General features: G+C 44.0%; 1 protein-coding gene across 1 annotated transcript; it reads right to left on the reverse strand.

Moving 5' to 3' along the window:
• Positions 1-558: 558 nt before the first annotated feature.
• znf219 (zinc finger protein 219) lies at positions 559-25,867 on the reverse strand. The gene is made up of 5 exons (XM_008116509.3): positions 23,527-25,867; positions 12,330-12,438; positions 9,173-10,601; positions 4,588-4,707; positions 559-2,730 (listed from the first exon to the last, which is right to left on the reverse strand). Exons 2-5 carry the CDS (start codon positions 12,333-12,335, stop codon positions 1,907-1,909), a joined length of 2,379 nt encoding a protein of 792 aa, XP_008114716.1. The 5' UTR covers positions 12,336-12,438; positions 23,527-25,867; the 3' UTR covers positions 559-1,906.
• Between the last annotated feature and the right edge of the window lie 880 nt (positions 25,868-26,747).

Here is a 26,747-nt window from a genome sequence, read left to right on the forward strand (position 1 = left end):
TAGCTAATATAATGAACAGTGCAGGATACTGAAAGTGTAGCCGACCCTTCATATCCATGAATTCTGTATCAGCTATCCAGTTAGAGATTTAAAAAAAAAAACCAAATAGCAAAGCTTGGTTTTGCCATTGATATAGAAGATACATCATTTTACTACACCATTGGATATAATGGGACTTGCACATCTATGGATTTTGGTATCCATGGGAAGTCTGGGACCAAATTCCAGTGAATACCAAGGGCAAGCTGTACTAACATCAGAAATGTGCACTGAAGTGCATTGTGTAGTCAGTCAGGATGAGGAATAAAAAGAACAGCAATCCAAGTTGAAGTGAGGAAGGCTAAAATAGCACGAAAACTTGTGGCTCAGATAAACTCAGTGCTTCATCTCTGTCTTCATTTGCGATTCTCAAGCACTCTGTAGAAACCTGCAGGTTGAAGGGGAGACATTTTCAATCTTCAAGCTTCCAACCTCCTCAGACAATCTGTTGAAAGAGGATGCTCAAAGGACATTTGTTCAAGGTGGATGCTCAGACAAGCACTGGATGACGCATAAAGATCATTTCTCGTCTTATTTTTATTTCCAGTTTCAATTTTTTTTTCTACAAGAAAACAATAAAAAAATAGAAAACTCTAGAAGTCGTCAAGCTCCCTGACATGCCAGGTCACTACAGAAACAAAGCTCTGTTGCTGGATCACTACAAAGAGAAAAGATACTGGCACTGGGCCGCTTGCTACGCACACAAGAGACTGCGGCACGCGGTTACTATGGAGTCAAGGCCCCATTCATAGGTACTTGAAGTCCCCATTGTAGGTACTTGAAGTCCCCTTGGGCCCGGTGTGCTTGGCGCTGCCTCCGTGGCACTTGATAGGAAAAAAAAATAGGCTGAATAGGAAACACGGCTCCTGGGTTGTTAGGAATTGGTCCAGGAAGACTCCGAAGGGTTCAGCTTCTACCGTAGCAGCAATATGGAGGGAAAAGATGTACCTGCGGAAAGGTTCCTCGCATACAAAACTTTTTCAAGGTGTGCCCCAGAAGTTGTCGACCATAGGAAGGGCATCACTTATGCCAATAATGAGATCTGAAAGGAACCAAGCCCTCATACAACGGCACCAAAAAGGGAGCAGCATCAAGCCCAGGACTGAGAAGAAAACAAGGGGTCGGAATCCAATGTACCCAATCGCATCACCCCCAAACCCTGTTTGACTAAAAAAAAAAAAAAATCAAAGGATTGCTACAGCATCACGGCCCGGTTCCATACCCCAGCTTCTCTTATATCTCCCAGGGTTGGCACTTTTTTTTCTTTTCCAGGTAGGGTTTCTATGCTGCTAACAGCTGCATGTCAGATAACACCAGTACCTTTGGAATTTCTGCCTTGCTGTTTAAGACAGGAACCTGTTTCAACAGCAACCCTACCACCTTCTACTTCAATGCCTCTCACAGAGGGATGCATAACACTCTGGAAGGCATTTGGTGAGCTGCCTCTCCTGCTCTCTGCACATCTATGCTACAAATGTTCACAGATCTGAAACTGGTTTAACTTTCTTTCAAAACTTTTCTTGAGCCAGTCCGCTAGTCAGCCACCTAGCCCCAGTCTTTCTGTATTGACAGGACATGTCCAATCAAGGTCACCAGTAGTGGACTCTCCGAGACCTGTCTTTTAGCTAGAGGTACAAAGCATTAAACCTGGAACATTAATGCATGCAAAGCATGTGCTCTACCACTAAACTATAGGCTCTCCAAGGCCCTTACCCTGGGAATTGTAGTTTTGTTAGGGCTCTGAAGAATTTGTTGTAAAAGAGTGCCACATCGTAGAAAATGCTACTGTTCCCAAGGTCCCTTGGATGGGAGTTGTCATGACAGTTAACAGGTTCGAAACTGGTTTATATATGCAGAATAGAGATATTCAAGCCTGCACTGGCTCCAACTGCAATTCCATAAGGCTTTGGCCTGTCTTAGATGCCTCCTGGTGCGGTCCCTTTTGGACCATAGGTTCGGGCAATTCCTCCTCAGGTCTTGGCTCCTCAGAGTTTTGCGACATGGTCTCCCAGCTATGTTGAACTGGTGGCATTCCAGGAGAAATCGCTTCATCGGGAGTCCGCTTCCCTTGAGGCATATCAGGCCTGGGAGAGTCTCCCTGTTCTTCTGAATGCCAAAAGGCCTGAGGTTTGGTGCTCTCCTCTTCTGGACTTAGGGACTCAGATCCTTTCTGCTGGGGACTCTGGATTTCAAACATCTCATCCTCTGCCATGGCCCGGGGTTTAGGGGCTGTGTGAGAGCAGCGGCGGGTACGGGCTTTCCGACTGTGGTGGACCTGAAGGTGCAGCTCCATGAGCTCAGGAGCTGAGGTGGCAAAGGGGCAGAACTGACAGCGGTGGAGGGCTCCTCCTGCCAGGGTTGGGCGCAGCGACAGGTCCAAAGGTTGGAAGTCGGCCTTCCCATTGAGCAATGACTTGCGGCGGGATGGACGGGACCGAGCTGCACCCAAGCCTCCCAGAGATAGGAAAGGATCGTGGCCCTTGGGGAGCTGCGTAGTGGAAAAAGCAGGGACTGCATTGGGAGTTAGGGGGATGTGGCACCGTTCCAGTGTTCCTGCAGCGGCAGCTGCCGCTGCTGCTGCTGCTGCAGCCGCACTCTTCTGCTCTCGGTGGTGGCGCTGCATGTGGTACTTCAGAGAACCAGATTGGGTGCCAGCATAGTCACAGTGTGGGCATTTATACGGGCGCTCTCCTGCAAGGGAAATAAAAGGGAAGGGGAGAGACAAACTGTAAGGCAGCTGTACAAGTCAGTGTCAGCTTGCATTGGCTAAAATGAGGACTATAGAAATCTGGACTATAGAAAGAAGAGGCCTATACAGATTTACCAAGGACTCAACTGAAGCTACATGAAATTACAACTGCATGACTCAGGGCCATCTTAACAGCATTATAGCCTTTCCCCTGCCCCCTTGGGCAAAACAATGCCCTGCCTAGTGGCTACATAACCACTCACAGAAGTAAAAATGTAAATTATCGATAAAACAAAGTATATTCATTGGCACTACATAATAAGCCTATAGTTTCTTTTTCTCACTTCATGTTCTTACACATCTTCTAACCCTACATCACATGAATAGTAGTACAGTAGAGTCTCACTTATCCAAGCCTCGCTTATCCAAGCCTCTGGATAATCCAAGCCATTTTTGTAGTCAATGTTTTCAATATATCATGATATTTCGGTGCTAAAGTCATAAATACAGTAATTACAACATAACATTACTGTGTATTGAACTACTTTTTCTGTCAAATTTGTTGTATAACATGATGTTTTTGTGCTTAATTTGTAAAATCATAACCTAATTTGATGTTTAATAGGCTTTTCCTTAATCCCTTCTTATTATCCAAGATATTCGCTTATCCAAGCTTCTGCTGGCCCGTTTAGCTTGGATAAGTGAGACTCTACTGTAGTAGTAGTAGTAGTAGTAGTAGTAATAGTAATAGTAATAAATGTTTATTTGTAGCCCGCTTTTCTCCCTAAAGGGGACTCAAAGAGGTACACAACATTATAAAAACAATCCAAATCAACATACATATACAGAAAAACTTATAAAACCAATTTTTCAATAAGGAATAAATAAAACACATTTTAAAACATTTGTCACATACAATTATTGTGGGAAACTCAGCAAGACAGATGTTAAACTTAGCATGTCTCACTAAGAGTTAGCCTTCCTGTCATTCCAACTAAGGCCCCTTCCACGCAGCTGAATAAAATTCCACATTATCTGCTTTGACCTGGGAGATATGGCAGCGTGGACTCAGATATTCCAGTTCAAAGCAGTTATTGTGGGTTATTCTGCCTTGATATTCTGGGTTGTATGGCTGTGTGGAAGGGCCCTAAGTGTCTTCAATAAAATCTAGCTCATTTTTGAAAGAAGTCAAGAAAGGGGCTGTTTTCGCCTCCTTGGGGAGAGAGTGGCCAGCCACGAAAAGGCCCTCTCTCCCATCACTGCCAACCGCATTTGCAATTGCCGCAGCAACAAAAGAGGGCCTCGTCGGAAGATCTTAACATTTGGGCTGGTTGGTATGGGAATGGTTGGAGCACAAACACTGAGGGCTCTGCTTCTGATAATGGAAAAGCATACTGTCAGCAGCTGTTGTCCCCAGCCATTAATTGCCTCCCACAAACCTGTTAAAATATTCTGTTTCCATAACACTGCAAGAAAATCAGTAAGATTTCTCTCGCAAATGTAACCATGCCAGCTCTCTGCCACAGTTGTAGTTTTTCTCCTTCTACCGAGTTGACAGGAGATTTGAATGTTGAGATGGGTGATTAGAAAATCAGTGTTAAATTCTGGTCTGTGTATAGATTAACATGGCATCCTTGTGGAGCCCTGGGCAATAGCCCAGAGTGCCCATGTGTTAAGATGGCACTAGCATGACTCATGAAGTTGCCTGAGCGATATGAATGAAGTAGCATTCTCTCTGGTATGTGAAAACATGGCAAGTATCACCCAATATGGGCAAATAAAGGAATCAGTCATCTATATGAAACACTCCACAACTATTTGGGCAAATCCTGCCTGCTACAGGCAACCGCCTTTCTTACCTGTGTGGACACGGAGGTGCACCTTGAGATGGTGGGAGGATCTAAAGGACTTTCCACAGAATGGACAGTCTTTCCCAGTGCCTCGGCGGGATCCATCCAGGCGTGACTGCCCCTGCATGTCTGGAAAAGATACAGCAATGAGGGAAGGTGTTTGAAATAAGATGATTCTAAGATTTCTCTGATTTCCCTGTTTGACCTTGATATTATTTTCTCTCAGCATTGTCCCACCTAAAAGCCCTGGGAGACGGAAAAATCACTACTCAATAGGTACATCAGAACCTATAAATCTTTTTGAACTACATCTCCGAGAAGCCCCAGCTAGCATTATTGCTGACCATGCTGGCTGAGTATTTAAGAAGTTGTAGTTGGAAAACGTATTCCAGGATGTAAATATATAGGTGTCCCTTCTCCACATATTAGCATGGGGAATTTCCTTTAGAGACAGCTACATATGGCTTTACATTTATGCCCCAAAGACAGATGTCTTGAGAGAGAGAAAACTCAATAGAACAGCTGCAGGAATGATGGCTGTTCTTAACTGGAAATAAAATAAAAGCACTACTGTCAGAAGAATGGCTTTGGGAAAGGGAATATACAATGCTTGTTATGAAAATCACAGCTATTGTTCATCCAGGCTTAGAAAAGGAAAATGATATGTAGTGAAATTACAGGAAAATGGCAGTACTTTTCATGGTCTGGGAGATGGAAATATGAGAAGGATAATTTGCAACAACAGGCTTGACTATTATAAGATCTCTAAAGATAATTTTAATTGGTGGGAGAATGTATTTTTGTTATATTAATAATGTACTGTACTGTCATATTTTCTTCTCACGCCTTTTTTCTGCTTATTATGTGAGTTGTATGCATAATTTGGTGCCTTAGCAGTGCAGCATTATGGAAGAAAAAGCAACTCTGTGCAAAATGATTATAAAGGTAATTTCTGTATTAGAGATGGGCATATTTCAAGCTTCCCAAATTTACTTTGCTGTTACTAGAATTCCCAACAACCAGAGTATATGCAAGTGGCTTGCTATCATGACACAGCATGACAGATCTACACTTTGAATTAAAGGTAAAGGCGCCTTTGAATATATGCTCAGCCAAGACATTTGTTCTCAGAACTGAGTGCACCATTCTTTTGCAGACAATGCATATCCAAATTTTCTCTCAGGGTTTTGTAATCCAAGCAGCCTATTTTAAGGATGCAGAAAACTTTCATTATTGCTTTTGAGGAGTAGAAACTCTTCTCAATCTACTGCAAATTATCCAGTGTTCTTATTCAGAATATTGCCTTTTATAGTCTAAATAAGGGGAAGAAATAGCAGCAGAGGGAAGAATATGCGCAATTATGCTTCCCTCTCCCCTACATCTGTTCTGTTTCCAGGACAGGAGCAAATTGAGCCCACTGGATTAATATAGGCCTCAGCATGCAGGGTTAGTGGTAATGGTGTTGTTTTTTGAGCTAGTTATATTTTAAAACCTGAAAGGCTTAATTTTTTCACGAAGTCTTATTGACGTGTGCCTTCCAGTTCTCTCCAACTTATGGCAATCTTAAGGCAAGGGAGCCACAGGGTGGTTTGAAATACAACAGAAAACAACAAGTTAAAAACCGTACAGCAATTACAACATAATACAACATAAACATAAGTGCATAAGAAATACAGTCAATTAATAAAGACTTAAAACCTAATGACGAAAACTCCACATCGTGTTATGATCAAGATAGGTTCTGCAGGTTTGTTTTTAAGATGAATTTGCATGTAAGTCAGAAGAGGTACATTATTAAATGTAACTCCAACCCATTTTTAAAAAGCATGGGGAAGAGTTAACAACCCTGTGACATTTCTTTTGCTGTCTGTGCCCCCATACAGAAGGTGTCATCTCACTTTCTGTCCCTGTGATAATTGGATTTTGAAAATTCTGACGTTCTGGAAACAAAAATGGTGATAAAACTTCAGTGGAGACACCTTTTCCCATAGTAACTTTTACAGGAGACGATTTTTCCTAGGGGTAGATTGCCTCTCACTTCCTGTTACTTTGTAACTAGGCCCCTTACACATACCCTGTTTCCCCGAAAATAAGACATCCCCGAAAAATAAGACCTAGTAGAAGTTTTGCTGAATTGCTAAATATAAGGCCTCCCCTGAAAGTAAGACCTAGCAAAGGTTTTGTTCGGAAGCATCTCCAGCGCCTGCCAAACAAAACACCAGAGCATGCAGGATTGGTAAATGTCCATACCAGTTGTACATGAAAATAATGGTACAGTAGAGTCTCACTTATCCAAGCTAAACGGGCCGGCAGAAGCTTGGATAAGCGAATATCTTGGATAATAAGGAGGGATTAAGGAAAAGCCTATTAAACATCAAATTAGGTTATGATTTTACAAATTAAGCACCAAAACATCATGTTATACAACAAATTTGACAGAAAAGGTAGTTCAATACACAGTAATGTTATGTTGTAATTACTGTATTTATGAATTTAGCACCAAAATATCATGATATATTGAAAACATTGACTACAAAAATGGCTTGGATAATCTAGAGGCTTGGATAAGCGAGGCTTGGATTAGTGAGACTCTACTGTAGTAACAGAAATTTTTTGATAGCATTCACAGTTTGTCTGGTTATGTTGGTTTGTGATGACAACTACTGTACAGTATATAATAAATGTTCATTTTTTGTTCAACAATAAATGTGAATTCTACTTCATGGAAAAAAAAATCCCCTGAAAATAAGACATAGCACATCTTTGAGAGCAAAAATTAATATAAGACACTGTCTTATTTTCGGGGAAACACAGTAGCTGAATAAAATCCTGCATTACCTGCTTTGAACTGGAATATATGGAAGTGGTCTCAGATAACTCGGTTCAAAGCAGATATTGTGGGATTTTCTACCTTGATATTCTGGGTTATACTGCTGTGTGGAAGGGTCCTAGGAGTCCTATGTAAATCTGATGCTTGTAACTGGGGGACTGCCCGTAACTTCAAATTGTTTTATATCATCTAGTATGGGAAATCCCAGCTCTCACCACCTGAGGGCACAATGAAACAACACATCTGCCATGCATAAAAATGACAGTCAAATCACCGCATTCTGATGAGGTAATGTATGATTCACACTTTATAGCTTTCATTTTTCGGAGCTAAACAATATACTAAACTTGAAAATGAGTGGGTTTCTACCACACAAGTTTAATTAGACAGACATTTTCTTTAAGCAAGAATAGCTACTCTTAACGGCTCTGTGAAGGTGTTTATTTTATGAGTACCTTGCCAAAGCCCCAAGCTAGAACATTAAGAACATATGTAACTGATATATTTGTACTGTAGGTATGTGCCTGAAATAACATAGCATTTGTTCAAATAAATGTAGTCATCTTTTTCTATTTCTAAAGTGAGACCATTTTTGTGTTGTTGTTGTGAGACTTTATGTCTGACCTATGGTGATGCTAAGGTGAACCTGTCACAGAGGGCCCTTCTACACTGCTCTATATCCCAGGATCTGATCCCAGATTAGCTGCTTATACCAGATTATCTGGCAGTGGAGACTCATATCATCCAGTTCAAAACAGATAATCTGGGATCAGATCCTGGCATATAGGGCAGTGTAGATCCAGCCAGGGTTTTTTTTTTTTTTTTTTGGCAGAATTTGAACAAAGGGTGTTTGCCCTTGCCTTCCTCTGAGGCTGGGACAGTATGACCTGCCTTAGGTCACACAGTGGCTTTCCACTGTTAAATGGGGATTTGGATCTTGACCTCTCAAGGTGTTAATCCAACACTAAAGGCACTTAATAATTACAGAATACATTTTTATAGTTGAATATCCAATTAATAGTCCAATTAATATTATAAATGTTGAGAGCATACATTTGGGTTGCACCAAACTCATTTTCGAGCTTAGATCAAAGCAGTAGATTATTATAAAATAGGCTGTCTGATATGAGACACATACAGGTGGACTGACTAGGTAGCATTTTTTTCTGAGCTAGCAGAGTATAAGAAATGTACAATCAGACATATTTTTAAAAGACTATGGAATGTTTGCACGCTCCTCTTCCTGATAGTGTTTTGGACTTTAGTTCTTAAAACCCTGTCATCATGACCAATGTTAAGTGATATGGGAGTCCAAAAGATAGTAACCACAGAACCCAAATCTAGATTCTACATCCAGAGAAAAAAATGCTCTCTCTAGGAATTTGCTAGGTCAACTAAGCAGTTCTGTAGAACCCTTCCCCTGGAAGTTACCACAAAGTAATGTTGAAGGATCTAGCAAATTCACAGATAGGAAACCTAAGAATCTCCAAGTTCTCTAGTGCAACTCTGCTATTGCTGGTACAGGAAGGAAGGTAAGTCAATGGCATTTGGTTGTATCTGTGGTGTCATGTAACCACAGTATGGCCACCTGTCAGAATTGCTTTGATTGTGTATTCCTACATGGCAGGATTGGACTGGATGGCCATTGTGGTCTCTTCCAACCCTATGATTCTATGAAGACCAATATAAATCCACTGTATTTACTCAAAAAAAAAATTAAAAAGCAGAAGTCTCCATTTTAAGGCCCTGCTTGTGCATACTTACCCTTTTCCTCCTGGGTCAGCAGAGCTGGGCTGACATTAGCTGCGGTGGAGCTTCTCACATTAGTGGGGAGCCAGTGCCCTGTGAGAAGGTGAGAACCGAGAGGCTGTCCCTTGCTCCATTCTCTCTCTTGGGACATGTGGCTTTGACGATGCAAGGCCATCTGCTGGAATGTGCTGAAGGTCCGGCTGCAGTCCGGACAGCGATGGGACCCCCCTGGGTCTCTAACAAGCTTGGACCCAGCTGCATAAGGACGCTCCCTCCATTGCTGACCACTCTCCACTGCCCGTGCTGTGGCCTGCAGGCGCTCAGCACAGCTGGCATCACCGTAGCCCAAGAAATTGCTGGCACCAGCTTTGTCTGTGGGCCGAGGAGAGAGGAGGGAAGGATAAAGGGCCTCGCAGCCCACCAATAAGCTTTGTGCTGACCGACTGGCCCCCAGCCCTCTTTGTTCGCTCTGGAGACCCAACTTGCTGAGATGAACTTTCATATGGTTTTTGAGGAACCACGGCTCCTTGAAGCCGCGCCCACACACCTGGCACTTGTGGTCAAAGGAGTCTTTATGCTTCCGCATGTGGCCCTTAAGAAACCAGGACTGGGTGAAGGCTTGTCCACAAACCTGGCAGCGGAACTCATTGGGGGCGGAGGCAGAAGGCGTGGTGGAAGCAGAGGCGGCCTTAGTGGCAGAGGGGGCTTTGGCTGGGGCGCGGACAGGGGCAGGAGGGGTGGGCGGCTTTGCAGCAATGATGTTGTGGGCCTGCTGGTGATGCCACTGTAGTTCTGCCTCCTGGGCAGCAGCAAAAGGGCATTGCCCACACTTGTACGGCTGGTGGAGGATACGGAGATGGCGCTCGCGTTCAGCAGCAGTACGGAACTTGCCTTTACAGAACGGGCAGCGGAAGATGGGCTGAGGTGGGGGCGGGACAGGAGCAACTGGTTCCTCTTCCTCCTCCTCCTCTTCTTCGTCCTCCTCCTCTTCTTCTTCATCCTCCTCCTCTTCATCGTCCTCCTCTTCTTTCCCCTCCTCTTCTTCTTGCCCCCGCAAAAGTGCTCGCTCTTCCAACTCGAGCAGCAGGCGGCTCTGGTGGTTGAGCTGGGCACGGGCCTCAGGACAGTGCGAACGGAGGTGAAGGCGGAGGCTGGCCCGCTGCCCTGCTCGAAAGCCGCAGTAAGGGCAGGTGAGAGGGTAGGCGCTGGTGTGGATGCGTGTGTGCAGGGCCAGGATACTATTGAAGCGGAAACGCTTGCCGCAGATTGGGCAGGGGTAAGGTCGAGATTCGCTCCCAGGACCTCCTGGCCCGTTGGAGTAGCGTTGCAGATCCAGCTCTCCATTGAAAGCCAGAGTATCAGCTCCATCGCAGGAAGAGGAGGAGGAGGGGGAAGGAAGGGCCACCCTGGATGGGCTGGCAGAAGGCAACTGGTAATCTGTACCCTATAGGAAAGAAAAGGTAAAAATGGAAGCATGGAATTGCATTGTCTCTTATAGTAGGGAGGAAGCAATTGTATATGGTTATGAAGCCATATTAGCCCCTCAAGAAATCTCAAAAGACTACACCTGCCAGCAAATCAATAAATATGTACATGCATCCATACATAAATATATAAGTAAATGAAATATTTCATCCTCAAATGCTCTCTAGGCTTGTGGGGAGCATTATTACCATGGTTTTTATTCCATTTTAGGCAAGAAAAGGCTAAAAGTGTTGCAGCTTACTTCCAGTTTTAGAAAAGGGATTCAGTATAAAATGATGGGGGCAGGCATTGATGTGGAAATTGATGTGGAAATCGTAGTATTTTTGACTCCTGGAAGACCTTGGTAACTGAAAAAAATGTCCCTAAGGAGACACAGGAAACCTTTGGGTCACATTTTGCCTACCTTTGGCCTACACCTTTTCCTACCCTTTACATGCTCCACTGTGATATAACAGGTTGCTACTGGAGAAAAATGGGCATGATGTTAAACTTCTTATTGACTTCCCAAAGAGCAGTCAGCAAACTAGGAGCTGACCAACCTACAGACAAAGCAAACAAAAAGGCCCCTTCTCCCCTCATAAAAGGCTCCTTTGGGATTTGAGGATAGTTGAGCTTCCCTTCTTGCAATAGTAACAACCAGGCCAGTTCCTCTTCCATAGATTACCATGTAATCTGGCAGCTACTAACACTCAAATAAACATTATTACTGGGAGGGCAAAGTTCTACTTTAAGTTCAAAGGAATTGAGTGAACCCAGTCCTCCTCTCAACAACAAAACTCCAGTCCTGTTTGTTTGATATGCAACAATTTTGAAAACCAGTATGTTGATTCATCCAAAAACTAGCAAAATTTGGGAATAGCATAGTGAGCCTTCAGTGTGAAATCAAGAATGTTGAGCGTATTATCCTTTTCTTGGCTTGTTTTTTCTGCAATCACTAAATTTTCTTGCTTTTATTTCAGCTTGACATCCACCCCAAGGTACAGAAAATACCTGAGAAGCTGAAAGGGTTTAAGTATTGGCCACTGTATAAAAGAGGATTATGTGGTGACTCTGAGGTGACTCTATCAGAGTTTATTCAGAGTTTTACCATTGCTTTTCTCTGAGATTGAAAGTGTGACTTACACTGACTACTCTATATCCACAATTCTACACCCACAGATTCAATCAACCCTCTGTATCCATTGGGGACACATTACAAGACCTCTCCCAATACCTGAAACTGTGGATACCATAGAATCACATTGGATGACCTAGAGAAGCCCACAAACACTTTTGGGAAGGGGAAGGGAGTATTTCTTTGAAGTGCTGTTAAGTGAACCATGGATATTGAGTCTGTGGATAAGGGGCTTGATTATGGGTTTTGTTATAAAGGACACCACTATATAAAGCATCCACAGATTTTGATATCCCAAGGGGCCCTAAAACCCCAGTGGATCCCAAAGTTACACTGTCCCAGAACTTCTGATTTTGCTAGTAAATTGGGGTGAAGGGAATTTGGGTAAGAGATCTAGTAACATTTCTACATCAATCCAAGAGGAATCTGGAAGAAATCACTTATCCTCAATAGCCTTCAGACAAATTGTGAATGGATAAGGGTAGCTACAACTGGAAAATTCAGGGAGGCATTTGAGTCTCCTCCTTATTTCCAGCCACATTTAACCTTGGTCCGTTGGCTCCAGCCACTCACCTCCATGGTGCTCCTGATCACATGCTTCAGTCCTTGAGGGAGGAAAGGGCAGCCAGTGGGATGGCACCTGGCACGTCACACTGGACCGGTAGTAAGGTGGGAGCATGAGCTGTAGAAAAATCATGGAGAAGAAAAGAATGTCAACAATACAGATTCAGTCTTTCCATGCACTGTTCCCATTTCAAACTTCTCATCATGTTACAATATCTACTAGGTTTCTTGTGCCACCTCCAAGGTTCAAACCCTGGAACACAGAACTAGACAGACTTCTTCATGGTGCCTTTTTACAGATGGTGAGAACTCAGGGAAACAGCTTGTAGTTATGTGGAAGGGTCGGTGTATGTCAATGAATTTGGGTTTGAGGTATCATTCCCTAGAAAATTAAACCGTGTTTCTCTGAGAGTACAGAGAGGTTGCCGATTCAAAGTCTGACCTGACATGGCACAGCTATCCTTATTCCACTTTCCTGGGATAAAACAGACAGACTACAGAACCTTGACAAGTTTTTTGTACTCTTAGTGGGTCTCGGGTTGACATTCCTGAGGTTGCTAAAGCCAAATTGCTCAGGCAGTGAGAGGATACGCAGAAGAAAGCCAAGCCAAATAAAAGGTTGCCAGGTTTCAACCTGAAGATATTTGTCTGCTTGTCTAGTGGCAAGGAATGAATGAATGAAGGAAGGAAGGAAGGAAGGAAGGAAGGAAGGAAGGAAGGAAGGAAGGAAGGAAGGAAGGAAGGAAGGAGCAAGCCACATTTTTCTTACACTGTTGCTGTCTATCTAGCCATGTCTCCCACTCTTTCTTCTCACTTTCAGTAGCCAGAAAAAAAAGACTCAAGTGTTTTACCTCACTGCAGGCAGGAGGCGGAGGGAGTCTGTGACAGGCGCAGTCTGAGAGAAGCTATAGCTACCTCTGCTGTCATGACTAAGGAGTTCATAAAAAGACAAAAATATGCACGAAGATCTGAAACCACTTGAACGGATAGAAATTTCTACAGACTGCCAGTAATGTGTAACAGTCTGTAAAACCGACCCTCCTGAATCTTCCAGGAAATTTTTTTTTATGGGAGGGAAGAATGATCCATTTTGGTGTGATTGCTAGAAAATCTGTGTTCAGGAGTGAAAAATACACATTCAGTTCCAAGCTTGGGAGCCAGGAAACTAAAAGAATAACTTAACAACAACTCACCCATACATAATCTACCTCACAGGACTGTTGTGAGGCTCAAATGTTGCCTGGGGCTCGCAGGAGGTGAGAAACTGACATGGCAAATGGTGTGTGAACAACTCCCATCTCAGCAACCTTTCCCAATACTTCAAAGAATGTCACAGTACAAGCTCTTGCACGTAAAACATCCATTCCTTTGCAGAGTTCAGCACAACACACACCCACAGACCGGAATAACAAAAAAGCCTACACTTCCACAGAAGCCAATAAAAACAGAAAGCATTTGGCTCTGGAATTCGTGAGATGGGATATACATGTATTGCCTTGGAATCACTTGCTACATATGGGTGTTCTTCCTTCCTTTGATAACATGCTACTCCTATTTGAAAGTGAGAAGACTGTGTGATACAGACATACAGCTCGGGTCCTAAACTGTTCCTTTTCCTACAGTCGCTAGGTGACCTAAAATGACACCAAGGGATGTTCACAACTATTCTAGCATCTGAACATGAGTGTGTGACTTACTAACAACAGATCACAAAGCCAACAAGAGTCCATCATCTATTAGGAAAATATTTGGCTCTGAGAATAAATGTTACAAACTGCAAAGTGCAGGAAAGGGTACAAGCTGCCGGGAGAAAGGAAATGTCATGGAGACCAATGAATAAGGGAAGTGGACAAAGAGCATAATGGGGGAAACAATGATCCTCTAGGTGTTTTTCAACACCTTGTTTGTTCGGTCCTAGCCAGTTAGGCCAGTGGCAAAATTCTACCAGAGTACAGATTGAGCATCCCTTATCCAGAATCCAAAATGGTCCAAAACTGTCCACATGAATGGCTGAGCTAGTGACACCTTTGCCTTCTGATAGTTCAGTGTACACAAACTTTAGTTTCGCACATAAAATTATTTTAAAATATTGTGTATAAAGTTACCCACCAGCTATAAGGAATACATGAAACATAAATGATGTTTTAGATTTAGGTCTCATCTCTGAAATACCTCATTATGGATATGCACATATTCAAAAATCTGGCCCAGGGGGGCAAAATCCTAAATTTTTCTGGTCCCAGGCATTTCAGATAAAGGATACTCAACCTGCATCATTAACATTTGAACCGCCCAAAGTTCTCCACCTCCGTCTTAGAAGAAAAAAACCTAGAATTGGGGGGAAAGTTTCTAAACTTGACACAACACAGCGAAATCTGACCCAATGCTGAAGTTATTCATTATTTTCCTGATAGAAGCTCTGTGTGTTGACAGATTTATTTGTCTTTGATTGTTTAAATGACATATTATTAGTAAGATATACACACACCTGTGTTCAACAGATACCAAGGAAATGCATCCTAAGACACACAAATATGCTGTGCCCCAATACCAGGTGTGGCCTGATCCACATATTCACCCAACCCTCACCTCCATTCTGCCTCAGGCAATACTGTCATCTTGTGCAAGTGCAGATCTATTCCTTCTGGACCCCGACATTAACATTAACATTGTTTTTCCATGTCTCCTAAAACATTTTTTCCTTTTGAAACCAACTCCCCCTCTCATTACACCAAGCTTAAAGGCATGGAGGAAAGATGTAGCCTGGATCTTTGGGGCCTATTCAGTACGGCTGTTAACTACACAATGGGACGGTTGGTTCCCTAAAACTTTTGGGGCTACACAGCATTGCTGTTTCCTGAAGATGTTACTGCCTATACAATGTGGGTATTCCACAAAGGCTTTGGTTGAGCACAACCCCTGCCCCACACATTTGGTTTTTAATTTATTTCAAATATTTTAATCAGTTTTAATCTTACTGAATTTGTTAAATTGTTTAATGCTATTTCAGCACTAAAATATTTTAATTTTTATGTTGTTCACAATGGTCAAGTTGGTTTTACTGATTGCCACCCTGGGATGTAGGACAGGACATCAGTATTGAGATTTATTTGATCAACTAGACTCAGGGAACCAGTCTCAAGAAGGAAAGGTGAAAAGTGAGCAGAAAAAGATAGTGATCTTTCTCCAATTGCTCATTTGTAAACAGCCAAAATCAGCAAGGGAGAGGTGAAGCTAGGCCAGACTCAGGGGACAGGGTTCTCCTGGCCCAAGAGCAGGCCTTGGCAAATCCCCAACAATGCTGACTTAATAACACCAGCCTTGCCTATTAGACTGGCCCAGTGAGTTTTATAGCTGAGTAGGGATTTAATTGCCAGGTTCATCTTAGGGTCACTATCTGTTGGAAACGACTTGAAGGTACATAAAAAGAATCTGAACCCATGTCTGTATAAACTTAGTCTCCCATTGTGTATCAAAGGGACTCCCTCATTTCATCTCCACATGGTATTATACCTTTGTAAAGATAAGCTCGGAAACTGTAAGAATGAATTCTTAGCAAACCACATTTCTCATGATTTTAGGGGGAAAGCCTCGGCTATTGAAAGTGACATTAATCCATCATAGCAAGGAAAGCCATCCAGATGTTGACGACTACTAAGCCTACTATTCCTTACAATTAGCCTCACAATGTTATGAGAGCAACATTTCAGCAACAATCAAGACACAGGTTCCCCAGCCCAGCACCCCAATCCTTGAGGCAGATAAACCCTTGGGCCAGTTAGCTACTAATTTGAAATTAAAGCTGAGTTTAACTAGAATTGGTAGCAGGTTCAGGGATTTGAAGAGGATGGCACAGGATATTTAGCCCTGGAATTTGTAGTTTGGCGAGGATTCTCTATGGTCCTCACTGAATATATCACTACTGCTTTCTCACTGAGGAGTGTAGGTGCCTCACCAAACAACAAATCCCATGATTGCATTGGTTGCCATGGCTGTCATAAATGCCATGGCTGTCATAAATGGGATCAAACTGCAACAATTGTGCAATGTGGAATCTGAACAGTTCATCTGAATCCAACTTTCTCTGGGAGTTTAAAGCAGCAAATACCAGGTGCAGTTGGCTATATTTCAGCAGAAGGAATTTGCAAAAGCTCCTCTGAGTATTCCTCACCTAAGAAAACCTATGAAATTCATGGGGTCGCCATAAATCAACACACACACACAAAAGAGAATATAATGTCTATTTAGAGTGCTTTCAAGCCAAAATACATTATTTGGTCTAACACACCAGCTAATTTATATCACCAACTTTTTTAAAAGGCTCCCCACCTCTGTATTAGCTTGTATCACTTATACAGAGCATTGTGTAAACAATTGAGACATGAAGGACCTCACACCAACTAGGGACACATGATGTATCCCAGATGCTCATCAAACTCCTTGTACCAGGCAAAAAAACAACAACCACAGAATCACAGTTTGAATGCACAGTTTGAATTGTGCATTAATAAAACAGAATTAACTGTTTCTTGGTTCCCTACTCAGTAATGAGATTTCAAATTTTCATGTTGCCCCTTAAAATGAAAAGCTGCTCTTGGATCTCTCTGATTTATGAGTAGACTAAAATGGACACAATGTGTTCGAAGGTATTTCAAATACGCAGTTTTCAATGCTTGCTTTTTAAAATCTTACCAACAAAATTTGCAATATGAAAGTCTTAGTCCCTTTGAATTAATGTGGCAGTGGGGAGCAATGTGATGGGTATGATGTGTGGAAGCTGCCAGCGGAAACCTAAGAGGAAGGAAGACAGTACAAGGCCTAGCAGCCTCCTCTGCATTGGAGGCATCCTGCTTTGTCAAAAGCGAGAGAGGGAGGGTGGAAATCTTAGCTGACAACTCACAATTTGGGTATGTATGAATCAGAGCTGTGAATTCATACTATTTATCATGTGATATCCCCTTCCCTTCCCCCATTCCTGCCCCAGGGCCACAGACCTCACAGAAGAACAGAGGGAAACTATGAGAAATGTCTGTCTGGAGCTGATACTCTCATTGGTAAGATAATACCTTTCACAGAACTGACTTCCTGTGAGTGTGTGCTGTGCGCAGCTCAGTGCTTCTCCGGCTTAAAAAAAAACAACAGTCATGTTCCTGTTCATACAAGGGCAGCAAATCAGTGATGCAGGCTAATTTATTTGGCATTATATCCAATACTTTTTTTGTTATTTAAGATGCATATGTCTTGAAAACATTCAGCCACGTTAAGTCCTGGAACAGTATTGTCGAAGCATCTGAATGAAATAATCCACATAGACAGATACTGCTGTATTTAACCAGTGTATAGGCTTATCACAAGCTTGTGAGGTTATTTTTCTATAACTTCCCATGGAGTAGCATTTCTTTCTCAATCCTGCATCACCATGATCATCATGTTTCACTAGTACAGGTTGAACATTTCTTATCCAAAATTTGAAATACCCCAAAATCTGAACTTGCCCACATGGGTGGCTGAAACAGTGGCATCTTGATGTAATGTACACAAGCTTTGCTTCAAGCTTGTATAAAATTACTTTTAAGCTATGTGTGAAAGGTGTATATGAAACATAAATGGATTTTGTGTTTAGACTTAGGTTCCATCTCCAAAATACCTTATTATGTAAGTATATATAAAGTATTCCAAAACCTGAAAAAATCCAAAACATTTATGGTATCAAGCATTTTAGATATGGGATACTCAACCCATATTAGCATTATTTCTAGTCTGTAAAAATATTACACATTGTACATTCAACAAACAAGACAGAGACCTGACCTTCAGAATGTATCTCAAGTTTCAAAGTGACACACACACACACACACACCTCTGTTTTATAGTTGTGATGCAAAATGCACAGGTACTTTCAACTGTTTGTACGTCCTGTTATACAGTTTTCTTTTCCTAAAGGACGATTTACATCAGGGGCAAGAACCTGAGACCAGATGTAATAATAATAATAATAATAGTAATAATAATAATAATAATAATAATAATAATAATAATAATAATAATAATTTTATTCTTATATCCCGCCCCATCTCCCTGAGGGGACTCGGGGCGGCTCACAACAATAATAAAAACAGTGACAAATTACACATTGTAAAATCAAACATGAAAAGCAGTCATACAATCAATACATACATCACATGTTAAAAACAAGGAGATAAAACAGTTCTAGGCCGAAATAGAGGGCTTCTGTAGCTTTGTGGCAGAAGTACTCAGCAAGGTATCAATAATCATGGCAGAACACTCTCTAATTAAATTAAATGGGCAGACAAATCAACCCCCAAAAATTAGTCGTCGAAGGCCCTCTGGAAAAGCCAGGTTTTAAGGCTTTTTCGAAAGGCAAGGAGGGTGGGGGCCTGTCTAATCTCCCTCGGGAGTGAGTTCCAGAGGCGGGGGGCCACAGCGGAGAAGGCCCTCTCTCTCGTCCCCACCAGCCGCAACTGCGAAGGTGGTGGGAGCGAGAGGAGGGCCTCCCCCGAAGAGCGAAGAGATCGTGCAGGTTCATAGGGGGAGATGCGGTCTCTAAGGTAGGTGGGTCCCAAACCGTTTAGGGCTTTGTAGGTGATAACCTCCATCTTGAATTGGGCCCGGAAAACAAACGGCAGCCAATAGAGCTCCTTAAACAGAGGCGTAGAACACACCCTGTAGTTTGCTCCTGTTAGAAGCCTGGCTGCCGAGCGCTGAACTAATTGAAATTTCCGGGCCGTCTTCAAAGGCAGCCCCACGTAGAGCGCATTGCAATAATCCAGTCTAGAGGTAACTAAGGCGTGGACCACCGTAGTCAGATCAGACTTCTCGAGGTATGGTCGCAGCTGGCGCACAAGTTTTAATTTTGCAAAGGCCCTCCCGGCCACGGCCGACACCTGGGCCTCAAGCGTCAGCCCCGAATCCAGGAGGACCCCCAAGCTGCGGACCTGCGCCTTCAGGGGGAGTGCAACCCCGTCAAGCACAGGTTGCCACCCATGTACTGTGACTCTCATCATCCTAGTAAAAAGAGCCAAAGGTGAGGAATGCTGGTCATTACAGGCCAACAACATAAGGAGAGCCCTACATTCCCCATCCTGAATGGACAGGGAATCTTTAGCAACTTAACAATCATGGGTCCTTTCTTTGCTACCAAAACGTATGAATGGAATTGTAAGTTAATGATTATGTTGACCATTTAGAGAGCTTTACGTCTTCTCTGAGAAACTACCCTTCTTGGAATTTCTTGGGAAGAAAGCATGATTATTACTAACAGTTTAAGTCTACTGCAAAAATGTGGTCAGAAGTACAGTGATTCTGGAACAGGAGACCTTGAATTCAGCAAAGCTGATCTGATAATCAGCTAAAAGATATTTAGCAACTCACAGCAAGATGAAGGACTCTGAATACTTCTTTTTAAATTTTTCTCACCCTGGGTTAGGTGATCATGTAAACTAAAATTAGATTGTGATTGCTGTCGGATGGTGTACAGCAACCTTTGAATGAAATCAGTAATCAACTGTGGTAGAAACTCCCTGGAATTTTTGCATGTATAGACAAAGGCTATTATTTCAGGATAACAACCTTAGAATAACATCATAAACTTGTATGAACAAGCCCTAAGGTGGTTCAGATAGTCTACGTAATTCAGCAGCCTTTTGCAATTTGTAGAAAAATTCCTTAGGCAGGAGAAAAAGTTATTATTTTGAACTTTTTATTGATCCTGAAGAGAAGTTTTGTACAACTTAAAGGCTTGCCCATGTTGAAAAATATATAGGCTGAACACTTGTCCTACTAATGGTGTGCGTGTATGTGTTCTGTGGGAACATTTTACAATCCTTTCCAAATGAGAGAATCTCAGCTTTTAATAACAGTAGAAATTGGGCTTGCCTGCTTGGAAATCAGTTCTGTGAAATTCTATCCCATAATCTCAATTTAGGGTAGATTAGGGCTGCTGATTGTGGTTAGGGGTGAAGGAAAGGCACTCTATGCATCCTCAGGGATCGTCTTACTGTTTTGTAAGCTCTACAATGGCTGCTGACACCAACCCCTGAGTAAGGAGGAGCACACCAAATGATTTGCTTACACTCTAATGATGAAAACATTCTAGCTGCCTAAAATGGTGGCTTAGTGCGAAGAGAAAATATTTGGGGAGCTTGCACTGTGACTGGCGTTGCCCAAATCAAAATGATATTGCCTTGTTCTTTTGCCTTGTTCTTTTGCAGCAGCGAAAGGCGGGTGGTATTCATAAGCCTGCATAAAAGATAGCTGATTCATTTTGGCATCGTGCCATGCTGGGCCTATGGCACTACCCAAATGACTAACGGAGGGAGCGGGAAAATAACATAATCCCCCCACAATATCACATCTTTTTTATTCTGTGCGAGGGAGACAGACTCTCCTGTTTCGCTTGTTTGTGCATCATACGGGGACTGTTACACTTTAAGGCAATGCCACTGTGCCAAACGGGTTGTTTTGTACATAAGGTTCAGCCTCACTCAGGAAAAAACCCCAAACAAACAAGATGGCTGCTTCTTAGGGGAAACTCATCCTAACGAAAAAGTGGCCTGTTGTCTGGAATAGAGAGGGCGGGCGGGTGGCTGCCAGGCCTCAAGCCAACTCCCGCCAACTTCCAGGCCACGAGAGGGTAAAGGGGAGGGGGCATGCGCAGGGGAGCATCCCCCAGTCGCCACAGTCATCCCACTAAGCCCTGCCTTGGCCTGTGAGCGAGACAAGAGAGCGACTGTCCCGGCGAAAGAGACAGAGACATGCAGAGCTGACCGCCCCTTTCCCACCCTACACACACACCCCAAACAAAGGCAGCAGCTGCCTCAGCAAATGCTCCAGTGCACATTGGGGGGGGGGGGGGAGAGTGTTGAGAGAAAGGATGAGTATAGGGGGGTCTGTTCCAGTGACTAAGATCTCTTGGCCCCCACCACAATTGGACTCTCCTGTCTTGCTAGTTTGTTACACTTTTAAGGCCGTGCCACTGTACTGAGGATTTTGACTTTAGGAGTCTTTTGAGAATCACAGCTTTGTGTGGTGGGTGTACAAGATACCCCCACATACCCATACACTGGCACCCCTCCCCCCAATCAGTCATCCTTTTCCATTGATAGGATTACAGATATGAGGAAAAGTGGCCCTTTTAACAAAGTAGAAGAGAGAAAGAAGGATGCCTTGGAGAGGGGGTCAGAGTGAGGCTTTGGAGCCTCAGAGTAAAATGGGCACCTGCTCAGACACCCCACAAATACTTGCACCCCTCCTTTCCCATATAGTGGCACCTGAGAAAAAAATATGGGATTGGGGAAGAGGAGGAAAAGCGGGCCCTTCCATTGTGAAAAAGAGAGAAAGAGATGCCTTGGAGAGGGGGGGCAGAGTGTGGCTTTGGGGCCCCAAGGTGAGATGGGCACCTGCTCAGACACCCCACAAAGGTAGCACCCCTACTTTCCCATATAATGGCACCCAACAAAAAATATGGGATTGGGGAAGAGGAGGAAAAGCGGGCCTTTCCACTATGAAAAAAAGGAAAGATGCCCTGGAGAAGAGGGCCAGAGCATGGCCTGGGTGGGGGGTTTGGGTAGGGGGAGAAGTATCTCCTCTCTGCAGCTTTGTACAATATTAGAAGCTAAAACAAACAGGATCAAAACCAATATATATATATATATATAAAATGGGGTTAAATTATGTTTGGTTGAAGCATAACCAAAGTTTTTTTTAAATGATAGGAAAGGAGATAATACAGCCAGCAAGTGACCCCTTCCACTAGGAATATAATTATAATAATAATGATGATGATGATGTGATATCGTGATACAAAATCCAGCATATATATCTCATTTGCTGTGTCATACTGTCTTTGTGTCAATAATAATAATAATAATAATAATAATAATAATAATAATAATAATAATAATAGATTGATGTGAATCTTTTGGGCTGTATGGCCATGTTCCAGAAGAACATGGCCATGCAGCCCGAAAGACTCACAGGATCCCAGTGATTCCAGCCATGAAAGCATCTGACAATACAATAATAATAATAATAATAAATCTTTATTTGTACCCTGCCACCATCTCTCCGAAGGGACTCGGGCCAGCTCACAAAAGCACCCCAAGGCCCCTTCCACACAGCTGAATAAAATCCCAGATTATCTGCCTTGAACTGGATTATGTGGCAATGTGGACTCAGGGCCCTTCCACACAGATCCCAGAATATCAAGGCAGAAAATCCCAGAATATCTGGTTTGACCTGGGTTATCTGAGTCCACACTCTGATAATGTGAGATTTTCTGCCGTGATATTCTGGGATATAGGGCTGTGTGGAAGGGCCCTCAGATATCCCAGTTCAAAGCAGATATTGTGGGATTTTTTCTGCCTTGATATTCTGGGATATAGGGCTGCGTGGAAGGGCCCTCGGATATCCCAGTTCAAAGCAGATATTGTGGGATTTCTTCTGCCTTGATATGCTGGGATATAGGGCTGTGTGGAAGGGCCCTCAGATATCCCAGTTCAAAGCAGATATTGTGGGATTTTTCTGCCTTGATATTCTGGGTTATATGGCTGTGCAGAAGGGCCCAAAGTGCCATATATAAACAACAATACACAAGTAAAAGTACAATGACATAAATATAAACAGGATGTCTAGGAGGGGTAGTCCAAGAGCGTTGCTTGGGGGGAAAGGGGGGGGGGCTCATGTCTGCAATCCCAAATGAGACCCCCCATGAAAACCAGCCACCTGCTAAACCATGAAAAATGGGGGGAGGCTTATTTTTCCTTAGCCTTCACCCCAAATGGCCTCCTCCTGGGGGATATCTTTCTCTCTTCGCCTCCCTGCCTGCAACAACTTCAGATCCCCCCCCCCGAGTTTCCAATCCCAATCACGTGTCTTGGCGGGGGAAAGAGCGAGAGAGAGAGAGGAAAAGCAGGGCCATGGCACGAAGGAGAAGAAGCGGCGGCGATGGAGGAGGAAACGGCCCGGGTCATTCGGGGATAAGCGAAGCCGGAGGCCGAGGCCGAGCCATGGCCTCCCTCCGCCCGGATGCCCTCCTCTTCCTCCCCCGCGGCCCCTTCTTTCCTGCCATGCACCTGCCGGAGCCCAAAGGGGGGGGGGGAGTCGGAGGGAGGGGGAGAGCAGGGATCGGGCTTCCTGGGGAGGGGAGGGAGGGGGGCGCCCGGTTTGGCGCGGCGCAGCTACTCACCAAGGCGCGCGGCGAGGCGGAGGAGGAGGAAGGGAGGGAGGAAGGAAGGAAAGAAGGAAGGAAGGGGCGCTCCGGGGACCCGCCGCGTCGCCCTCCGCCTCCTCCTCCTCTTCGTCGTCGTCCTCGTCGTCGCCGGGGCTGGGCCGGGGCGAGAGAGCGAACCTCCCCGCCAATGGGGCTCCCCCCTCTCCTCCTCGCCTTCTCTCTCTCTCTCTCTCTTCCTTCCTCCCTCCCTTTCTCTCTCTCTCTCTCTCTCTCGCTCCCTCCCTTCCATTGTACCGAGCCGCAGGCGGCAGCAGCAGCGGCGGCGATTTGCATTTCTGAGCCTCGCGCGGCGAGGGATTGCCCGGCTCCATTGTGCCCGGAGCCGAGGGGGCAGCAGCCCTGCCCCGAAGGAGGGAGAGGCAGAAACACACACAGAGAAAGGCAGGGAAGGAAAGGGGCCCTGGGGCTGGGAGGAAAGGGAAGACGGAGGGATAGAGAACGGAGCTAGAATTAGGGGGATAAGAGAGTGGGATTGGGAAGAGAAAAGGGCAACGTTAGAACTGGGGGAGAAGAAGAGAAGAGGGAGAACTAAGGGGGAGTCCTGGGATTGGGAGGAAAGAGAAGACAGAGGAACAGAGAAGGGAACTAGAATTAGGGGGGATAAGACAGGAGAAAGGCTGGGCCCCCTTCCACACAGCTGTATACAATTCCACATGTTTTGCTTTGAACTGGGTTATATAGCAGTGTGGACTCAGATAACCCAGTTCAAAGCAGATATTGTGGGATTCTCTGCCTTGATATTTAGGGGTTCCTTCCACACAGCTGTATACAATCCCACATTATCTGCTTTGAACTGGGTTATATAGCAGTGTGGACTCAGATAACACAGTTCAAAGCAGATATTGTGGATTTTTTGCCTTGATATTCTGGGGCACTTCCACACAGCTATATACAATCCCACATTATCTGCTTTGAACTGAGTGTGGACTCAGATAATCCAGTTCAAAGCAGATATTGTGGATTTTTTTGCCTTGATGTTCTGGGGCCCTTCCACACAGCTGTATACAATCCCACATTATCTGCTTTGAACTGAGTGTGGACTCAGATAACCCAGTTCAAAGCAGATATTGTGGAATATTTTTTTTGCCTCAATATTCTGGGGCCCTTCCACACAGCTGTATACAATCCCACATTATCTGCTTTGAACTGTGTGTGGACTCAGATAACCCAGTTCAAAGCAGATATTGTGGGGTTCTCTGCCTTGATATTCTGGGTTATATGGCTGTGTGGAAGGGCCCTGGAATTGGGAAAAGAGAAGTGCAACATTTGAACTGGAGGAAAGAAAAGAGGGAGGGAGAGATAGATGGGGGGGAGAAGAAAGATAGAGGGGGTTGGAATTGGCTGGCATAAGAGAGGAGAGGGACACTGGAATTGGAGGGGAAGGGAAGGATAAAGAAGGGAACTAGAATTAGGGGGGATAAGAGAGGAGAGAGACTGGAATTGAGAAAAAAGGGCAACATTAGAACTGGGGGGAAGAAGAGAGGAGGGAAAGCAAAGGGGGGCACTGGAATTGGGAAAGAGGAGACGGGGATATAGAGAAGGGAACTAGTATTAGGGGGATAAGAGAGGAGAAAGGCTGGGCCCCCTTCCACACTGCTGTATACAATCCCACATTATCTGCTTTGAACCGAGTGTGGACTCAGATAACTCAGTTCAAAGCAGATATTATCGGGTTTTCTGCCTTGCTATTCTGGGTTACATGCCTGTGTGGAAGGGCCCTGGAATTGGGAAGAGAAGATAAAGATCAACATTTGAACTGGGAGAAAGAGGAGAGGGAGAGAGATGGAATTGGGGGAAAGAAGAGTGGGAGAGAAGGAGGACGAAGGGGGTTGGAACTGAGGGGGGATAAGAGAGAAGAGGGGCACTGGAATTGGAGGGGAAGGGAACAGGGATAGAGGAAATTAGAATTAGGGGGATAAGAGAAAAGAGAGACTGGAATTGGAAAGAGAAAAGGGCAAGGTTTGAACTGAGGGAAAGAGAAGAGAGGAAGGACACAGAATTTGGGGGAAGGAAGCAGGGCTGGAATTGGGGGGCATAAGAGAGGAGGGGGACACTGGAATTGGGATAAGAGAAGAGAGGAATAGAGAAGGGAACTTACTAAAATTTGGGGGAATTAAGAAAGGAGAGACTGGAATTGGGAAGAGGAAAGGGCAACATTTGAATGGGGGGTGGGGGAGAGATAGGGCCCTTCCACACAGCCCTATATCCCAGAATATCAAGGCAGAAAATTTCACATTATCTGAGTGTGGACTCAGATAACCCAGTTCAAAGCAGATATTGTGGGATTTTCTGCCTTGATATTCTAGGATATGGGGCTGTGTGGAAGGGCCCATAGACAGGGGGGGGGGGGGGCTAAAATTGAGGGATAGGAAGAGGGATAGAGAAGGAATTGGGAAAAGAGAACGGAGGGATAGAAAAGAAACTAGAATTTGGTGGGATCAGAGAGACTGGATTGGGAAAAGGGCAACATTTGAACTTGGGGGAAAGAAGAGAAGAGGGAGAGCTAAGAGGGCACTGGAATTGGGGAGAAAGAAGGGAGGGACATAGAAGGAACTAGAATTAGGTGGGATAAGAGAGGAAAGAGGTGAATTGGGAAGAGGAGAGAAAAGGGCAACATCTGAATTGGGGAAAATGTTAATAAGATAAAGGATATTTAAAAGTTTAAGATATAAACAAAACAAATGGATAACTAGGAATGCTAGATACAAAGTATCCTAGATATAATTGCACCAAATGAAAAAGAAAAAAACATTTGAATTGGGGTGTGAAGAAGAGAGGGAGACAGAATTGGGGTGAAAGGAAGAGGGGGCACTGGAATTGGGAAGTTAAGAGAGGTGTGAAGATTAGAGAAGAGAACTGGAATCCATGGGAAGGAAAAGAGGAGAGCGTAGGATGACATTTGAATTGGGGAAAAGAGAAGAAAGACAAATTGGAAGGAGAGAAGAAGAGGGAGACAAATTTGGGGGGGTTACAGAAGGGATAAAAGGGGAAAGGGTGAAGAGAGAAGAGAGGAAGGGGACATGAATTGAGGGAAGTGAAGATGAGGGAGGAATTGGGGGCATTGGAAATAGGGGAGAAAGGGATACTCGAATTTTGGGGGACATGAATTGGAAAGGGGGAGACTGGAATTTGGGGAGAATGAAGAGAAGGAGGAGGCACAAATTGAGGGGAAAGGG

The sequence above is a fragment of the Anolis carolinensis genome, chromosome 6 (genome assembly GCF_035594765.1).
Source record: "Anolis carolinensis isolate JA03-04 chromosome 6, rAnoCar3.1.pri, whole genome shotgun sequence".
Taxonomy (NCBI): Eukaryota; Metazoa; Chordata; class Lepidosauria; order Squamata; family Dactyloidae; genus Anolis; species Anolis carolinensis.

Bases quoted from the DNA above. Each gene is read 5' to 3' on its own strand.
- znf219 (XM_008116509.3), bottom strand. The intron at 4,708-9,172 runs GTAAGTATGCAC...TATCTTTTCCAG, and splicing joins GCTGACCCAGGAGGAAAAGG to ACATGCAGGGGCAGTCACGC. The intron at 2,731-4,587 runs GTAAGAAAGGCG...TTTCCCTTGCAG, and splicing joins GCACCTCCGTGTCCACACAG to GAGAGCGCCCGTATAAATGC.